Genomic DNA, 7795 nt, shown 5'->3' with positions numbered 1-7795 from the left:
TGCAGTCCAGTCGCCTGGATGACAAAACGGCATGTCCCAGGGATCAAACTTATCATGCTGTCTCACTCTATTAGCTTCGATCGTGCGCAAGGCAAAACGAAACAGCATGTTGGTTGTGTTCGTTGAAGGGTTTTTTCTGCTTGTGATGGGATCAAAAATTTCCCTTTTTCTCGTTTGGTCCCACTGTGCGGAGCGGTTTTGACAGCAGCTTCGCTAGAAAACCCCTGTGTGCGACACCCGTAGCTTCGTTGAAAGCAGTGACCAACGCTCTCGGTAGTTGAGTGAAATGAGGCCGCCGTCGGTTTTCGATAGCAATATTATTTAGAACAGTGTGGCGCAGGTTGTGTTTGAGCAGCGGCTGAGGCCAAAATTCATCGTTTTTCCTCCTTTGTGCAGCGCGCTGCGATGCAGCGGAAAGTGTTTGGCAGCAGGGCAGTGAAGTGAAGAAGAATGGTGCTCAATCGCAGAAATGGCATTTCGTTGGGAAAAGTGCGCGCGAGCTGGCTATGAAGTGATGATGTTCCAAATTCTTTGAATGATTTTTCCTCCCGAAGCGAAGAGGAAAAGAAAGTGATATTTTCCCCCCACACTCGGTGGTGGAGAGGTGCTAAAAACGGGATCAGCGTGCAGTGGTGGCCAGTGCAGGGGACAGCATTAGACAGCGTTGTTGCGTGTTTCGGCCCAAAAGCAGGCGGTATTGCCAAAAAAAGGTATAAGCGAAAAGAGAAAAGAGAAGAAGAAAAACGTTGACTGAAGAATTTTCCCTCGTCGTGTGCGGTGAAGAGGGGGAGAGCTTTGTGTTCGCGAAAGAAGAAAGCACACACAACGGGAGGGAAATAATCGCGAGAACGCCATCTGCTGGTGTGCGTGAGCGCGCAGTGTTTTGTGGGCTTTGACGGAGTGTGCTTGCGTGTGTGTGTGTTGGCGAGCGCGGACGTGTGTGTAGGGACGTGTGTAGAAAGAATTTTTATTTACTAGCGTGTCGCGCGCGGATTGTGACGGTGTGTCTCTTTGCAAAAGGCGAGAAGGTTGGTGCAGGCAGAAGTAGTTTTATCTTTCCTGTGGCGAACAAGAAACAAAGCGCGCCCGAAAGCTTGGCTAGCTTTTCGTTTTTCGCGGTGAAAAGTGGCGGAGAAAGAGCAAACGGTGGAATAGAGACTGCAGCTACGCAACAAAATGAGCACACCGGATGCTGGATCGACTGGTGGTGGTGGAGGGGCAGGTGGCAGTGCTGGTGGGACAGGAGGAACCGTTGGCGGTGGTGGGGCAGACAAAACTGCATCTTCCGGTTCGGTGAACGTTTCTAAGACGTCGTCCTCAGTAGGCGGAACAGTAGCAGCAGTAGCAGCAGGAGCGGGTGGAGGAACAGCGGGAGGAGGTCAGCTGAGTGCAACGGCTGTGGTTGGCGGTGGTGCTGCTGCTGGTGGAGGAGGAGGCGGCGGTGGTGCTGGCGGGGCCACGGTGACCACCACAACGATACCGATCGATTTGGCCTCCGCGTCGAAGGTTTTGGTGCGCCCGGAGAAGACGACGATGTCCACCACAACGTACAGGTTAGTGTGCAAAAGGGGGCAAGCAGCAGCAGGAGAAGGAGCGATACGCATTTTTTGGCCGCCACGAAACGCGTCACGGCCGTGTGCTGGCGAGCGTGTGCGGCTGTGTGCGTGTGAAGTGGTAAAATCAAACTCACACACACACTATGGCAGCCATCATTGCTCCGTAACACGCACACACGCTCACGGGATGCTCTAATTCGCATCAAACGAGAGTGGGATAGCGCTAGGGGGAAAGAGCGAAAAGCGATATGGCAAACGCGAGAGTTAGATAGAGAGAGAGAAGGAGGGAGAGCGTGAGAGCAAACTGGTTCTTATCAAAGGAGGATTTATTTTTATTATTATTTTGCATCGAGTGTCAGCGAACATTAGTTTTGCAATTCCCACAAAGGGGGCATTGCCGTGTGTGAGAGGTAGGGTGGTGTGTGGGCAAAGTATTTTCCCAACCACAGTTTTCCATTGATTTCTGTTGAGGCTTTGAAAAACTCTTTGTTTGATGTAAGGGATATATTCGAAAAAATCTTATTTTCTAAATAATTGACATGATTGTAACAAAAAGTGAGTTTCTGTTGTGCGATTTTCTTTGAGCCATTCAATAATTTCCCCCTCCCTGCCCACACATTCATCCTGCTTTTTTTCTTTTCTCTCGCCACACAGATTCGGCTCAACGCCCGGCAGCCAGATGCGTGTCGTAATTCCGAGCAGTGCCGCGCAGCAAACCTTCTACCGGCAGCCGGCCAACATCAAGCAAGGTAAGGGGCCTGTGCTGGCTGCATCCGCTACCGGTTGGCATATGCGTATCAACTCTCAAAAAGTGTTCCCCTCCACCCATCTACTTGCAGATGCGACGACGACGAACCGCACGCAGATCAGCACTCTGCCGGGGGCGCGCACCGTCACCCAGACGGCCTCGCTGACGGTTTCGCGGCCTCCACCGACCATCCCGCCGACCACCGTGTCCTATCACGTGTCGAACCGCGTCTCGGCCACGCCGGTCGTGGCGGCCAACCTGCAGGCCACGAGCCGGGCCACCATTAACGGGCCGATTCGCATCACGACGCCCCCGATACAGGGGGCCACCCAGGGCGGCGGCAACACGACCACGTACGTGCAGCGACAAGCACCGACGGTCGTGCCGTCGCGCAGCGTCACCTCGTCCGGCACGCCCACGGCCGCTACGATCATTTCGCAGAGCAGCAGCGGCGCCACGACGACACTCGTGCCCAACTTCCAGATGTCGACGCCGCTGTTCCGGGCGGGCGGCATCGGGACGGGGACGGGCCAGACGGTGACCGGTGCACCGCGGGCGCGCGTCGTCACGCAAACGACCCTGTCCACCAATCACCACCAGGTGGCGGGAGTGGCCGGCAGCACGGGCGGAGGTGCAGCAGGCGGGGGCGGTGGTGGATCCGCCGTCGGCAACAGTGGAGGAGCGTCGGGGGCGGCGCAGCAAGCGGTCGCAATCAGCTCGGCCGGTGGTGGTGGTGGCGGAGGTGGCGCAAGTGCAGTAGCCTCGAGCGGAGGTGGATCCGGCGGCGGGCAATCGCAAGCATTCGTAGCGACACTGTCAGCGGTGCTGCAGGGCCCCCGACAAGTCTCGACGCTGCTCTACACGAACAATAGCAACGCACAGCAGTACACGATTGGGCCGAACCAGCAACGGTTGGCGCTGACCACAACCCTTTCGCCCCAGCGACCCCAGGCAACCGTTACGACCGGCATCCGGCCGACGATTCAGCGACTCCCGACCTCGGGCATACGCGTCAGCACGGGCAGCCTGAACTTCCGCTCCCCCGTGCTCGCTTCCACGACGGTGCTGACGACGATCGCTTCGAGCACGGGTACGGTGGGCACCGTTACCAACAGCCAACAGCAGCAACAGCAGCAGCAACAGCAACAGCAACAGCAGCAACAACAGCAGCTCCAGCAACGCACCGTCACCGCGACGGGTGGTCCGGGCGGAGCGACGGCCATTTCGAACGCCATCCCGGCACGCATCATACAGGTGCAGAACCCACCGAGCGGTGCGACCGGCACGGCCCAGATCGTGAACCGGCTGCAGACGAATCTGGTCAACATACAGCCACTGATTGTGAGCAACAGCCGGCTGCCCCAGAGTGCCCTCCAGCCCGGCATCACGATCGCGCAGGTCGGGAAGCTAACGCAAGTCGCCACGGCTGGCAGTGGTGGGGATAGTGGTGGCTCGGGGTCGGGCAACGCGGGTGGTAACTCCGGGACGACAACGCTGCAAACCGCCACCGGACAGCAGATCGTCGTCAGCACGGGTGGTGCCGGTCCGGGTGGTGGCGGCGGCGGTTCACCAGCGACGGCCATTATCGCTGGCAATCTCATCACGGCGAACCATCCGGGAGCGGGCGGGAATGCCGGTGGCGCTCAAACGACCCACCAGGGGCAGATAACGCAAATCGTGAACGTTAATACCGGCCAACCGACGGTGGTTTCGGCGGCCGTCAGTAGCGGACAGCAGCAGCAAATTGTCACCGTAAGCCAGGCAGGAGGAGGATCGGCAACGACCGGGACAGTTATTCCGTTGCCACTGGCGCTCACGAGCGCACGGAATGTTGGCGGCGGCGGTTCGAATGCGCACAGTCCGCTGAGTATCGTGACGGGTGGAATTGTGCGGACGGCGGGAGGTGCTACGGGAGCTGGCGGTGTTTCGGGCAGCTCGACCTCCATCGCGTCCGTGTTGCCGATTGCAAAAGTCACGCCCCAGCAACAACAAACGCTGGTTTCGATGGATTCTGGATCAAGTGGGGGTGGCGTTACGCAGCATTATTCCGTCGCGAGCAGTGGCGGCGTTTCCGGTGGACCTTCGCTGTACATTCAAACGCGTCCGGGGGGTCCAGGATTGGCTGGAGCTGTAGCAGGCAAAGCGGTGAGTGGAGCAACCGGTGCAACACTGAGCGTCGTTTCGTCGGGATCGTCCGGTGGTGGTGCTGCTGGAACGGGTGGCTCCGCTGCCTCTGCAACCACCTTCCTCCCAACGTCAACGTTCTACTACGAGCGGCTAACGTCTTCGCCGGCCACCAGCGCACCCTCCTCGACCGCGGCCGTAACCATCTCGTCCACCGGCATCCCGGTATCGTCCGCCACATTCGTGCAGGCCGTAGCCGCGTCCTCTTCGTCCTCCACTATCACGACAGCGAGTGCAATCAGTGGACCAGTTTTCTCCATTCCCGCTTCGTCGAGTGTCATCAACAGCAGTGGTGGTGGCGGTGGTGGTGGCAATACAACCGTCGTCACTGTGGCTGCTGCTGGCAATCCAACCCTAGCGCCGTACGGCAGCACCGGCTCGTTTGCGATCGTGCAAGCTTCCCCGGCCGGGTCGGGCGTTGGTGCTCGCACAGCCACCCTGGCCACTGGGCCAATCCACGGAATTGTGCCCGCGTCCGTACAAACCGGTGCTGGCAGTGGCACCACCGCTAACATTGTGTCCGTATCGCAACCAACGACCGGGGGCGCATCCTCCACCACGACGCAGATCGTGCCCATACGGTTCCACTCCCAGATGGTCGTGGATAGCAGTGGGCAGACACAACAGATCATTGTTTCGAGCGGTGGCGGTGGTAACGCTGGTTCTGGAGGCGGTCCGACCAACATTGTGCCGATCATTCCCGTCGGCACGAGTGGTGCAACGGCCGTCGTTACCGCGACGACAAAGCAACAATCCTCCCAGCAGGATTCACCGCAATCGAGCATTCTGCGCAAGCGGACACTCGTGGAGACGGCGGGCGGCACAATCAAGGCGACACCCGTCGGAAAGGATCTAACCGCAGCACTGATGGCAGTGGAGCGAGAACGTGTGCGGGAGCAGCAGGACGCCCAGCATCTCATTCTACAACAGCAGCAGCAGCAGCAGCAACACCACCACTTGGTGACGGAATTGCGAGACTTGGCCAATGCGTCACCATTGCACCATTCGCGGCCACCATCGACCGACGGCTCGACGACGGTCAGCGCGACCTCCAGCCCCGGTCTGGACGAGCAGGAGGAGGAAGAGCTGCGTGCGCAAGCATACGCAAACCGGGCCAGCAATGCCATATCGGGTGACGGCCACTTTAAACCCGTCCAGGATGAGCATCACTTCCTGCAGCAGCAGCAGCAACAGCAGCAGCAACACCATCGGGAAATTCTCTCCCTCCACTGTACGGAAAGCTTCCCAACTAATCTCGGCACCAGCACAACGCTGTCGGTGGTTCCGATACCGAATCACAACATCTCGCTGGTGTCGATCGGTGGTGGCAGTGCCGCCGGTAACGCTAGCAACGGTGCAGGAGGAAGCTACGAGCAGTCGCCTCGGAAGAAGGCACGCAAACAGCTGCTCCTGCCGATGACGGACGGGCACCATCATCATCATCACCTGCCGTTGAAATCGAACTCGTCTTCCTCCTCCTCGTCGTCGTCCTCCTCCGTCATGACAAACTCGTCCACCTCGTCGGCGGGAACTGTCGGAGGCGGATCGCAGCAGTATCTGAATGCGGGTGGCGGAGCGCCGGACGACGAGCGGATGGACACGAGTGCCAGTGGATTGGTGGTGCTGGGCAATGTTCCGACGGGTGGATCTACGCCCGGAAGCAATTCCTCCAGCCTCGGCCACCATCACGCGAATGCGAACAAGCACAGCGGCTCGTCGATGAACAACAGCATGCACAACAGCAACAACGTTCGCATGGATCCACCGTCCGGGTCGGTATCCGGCGCGCCAGGCGGACCAAACAATACCATCTCGGTGGTGACGGCGCGACAAAACGTGGCGTTACGGAAGCCAAACAACCTTAGCTTATTGCAGGTGGGTACTATTGAGGAAGTGGGATCTTGGAGATGGAGTAACGTTGGAATGCTAATTGAAATTTTCTTGATTTGTTGCATCACAGTCTTACAAGCAAACGTGGAAATCGGCCAACAATCACTTCCAGCGGTACACCGACGTGAAGCAGCGGGAGGAACGGCGCCCCACGGTGATGGACATTGCCAGCCAGTCGCACATTCTGCAAAAGCTGAACGGCTGGAAGATTTATCATCTCAGCGCACAGATAGAGGATCTGGTAAGCGACTTCGTATGGGAGATGTATGAAGCAGTAGTGTCACTAAATGCCTCTTTACGTTTCATTCTCTACAGTGCGATCTTGAATCTCAAGCCTACGGCGAGCTGGGGCAAATGTTACGTGCAATGGAGAATGGCAACAGCAGCAGCAGTACAAGCAGCAGTAGCAGTAGCAGTGGCAATGGAAGCAGCACGCCGACCAAACCCTCGGCAGAAGTCGAACGCATCAATGAGCTGTTGAAGGTAAGCAGTAGAGGCGTGTGTGACTAATTATTTCCCACTTGGCGGCTTATCCAATATTCTTTATTCCCCTACACAGGGCAACATGCAGCGCAGTAAAATCATCATCGACGGTATCAATGATGCGCGCACACAGATAATGAAAATTTTCAAACACAAACCGCATGTGTCGGACATCATTTTAAGGTGCGCCTCGAAGCGGAACTTCAAGAAGCGGGAGAAAACGTAAATAGTGCAAGGGGCGGCCTTACACATATCGGTATTTAACGGTTGAAGAGACTACCCGCTGGTTGGAGCGGTGTCGTGTGTAAGTGGTGTAATATTGTTCTTCAGTTCTTAGCATAAAATGCAGTGTGCGCAAACTTCTTAAAGTGTAGAGTATTTTAGGCAGCTTTTAGCATACAAACACAAACACAAGCGCTCTTGAAGTAGTTGTAAAGGATTATTTTAATAGAAGCAATTGCTATTGATAGAGAGGGCGCACCGTGAAGTGCAACAACCCCACATTTGAAACCCAATAACGTGTCATATACTGCAGCGTGTGTACATAAGATCAGTGAATATAGTTTTATCTGTTTCCACCCCATCATATAATTTTCCCTCTTGCTCACAATCTCCCGCACAAAAGGGAGAAAAGAAAGTGTTGTGAATTTTGTAAAATAGCAGCAAACCCCTCATACACGGACCGGTAGCAGTAGTAGTATTTGTGATTAGTAGGGAAAGCAAAATGATCCTTTTTACTTGTATAAATGACCGTGACCGCTTGCAGGATCAAAAGTTATGTTTTTTTGTGTGTGTGAGTGATGAGTTTAAGCAAGATCTAGGCTGTAAGGGCTGTAATTTAAGTTCAAACAACAAAGGTGTCGCACTGATTGCGTCATGGCAGAAAATGTTTTGAAAATAAAACGTGTAGATAATACTTACGAAAACGAAAGAG

At 56.1% G+C, this 7795-nt stretch overlaps 1 protein-coding gene across 4 annotated transcripts; it reads left to right on the top strand.

The window, feature by feature from the left end:
• Nucleotides 1-203: 203 nt before the first annotated feature.
• On the top strand, nucleotides 204-7787 carry LOC120900931 (mucin-19). Of its 4 annotated transcripts, none has more exons than XM_040308549.1 (6): nucleotides 204-1553; nucleotides 2211-2305; nucleotides 2396-6363; nucleotides 6449-6619; nucleotides 6694-6861; nucleotides 6938-7787. In XM_040308549.1, exons 1-6 carry the CDS (start codon nucleotides 1177-1179, stop codon nucleotides 7085-7087), a joined length of 4929 nt encoding a protein of 1642 aa, XP_040164483.1. In that variant the 5' UTR covers nucleotides 204-1176; the 3' UTR covers nucleotides 7088-7787. The 4 variants fall into 4 exon arrangements, with proteins under 4 accessions (XP_040164483.1, XP_040164482.1, XP_040164484.1 ...); XM_040308548.1 differs by having other exon boundaries at nucleotides 2369-6363; XM_040308550.1 differs by lacking the exon at nucleotides 204-1553 and adding an exon at nucleotides 1707-2111 and having other exon boundaries at nucleotides 2369-6363.
• Nucleotides 7788-7795: the final 8 nt, after the last annotated feature.

The sequence above is a fragment of the Anopheles arabiensis genome, chromosome 3 (assembly GCF_016920715.1).
Source record: "Anopheles arabiensis isolate DONGOLA chromosome 3, AaraD3, whole genome shotgun sequence".
NCBI lineage: Eukaryota > Metazoa > Arthropoda > Insecta > Diptera > Culicidae > Anopheles > Anopheles arabiensis.
The sequence above is the reverse complement of the archived record's forward strand: the minus strand, read 5'-3'. Positions and strand labels throughout refer to the sequence as shown.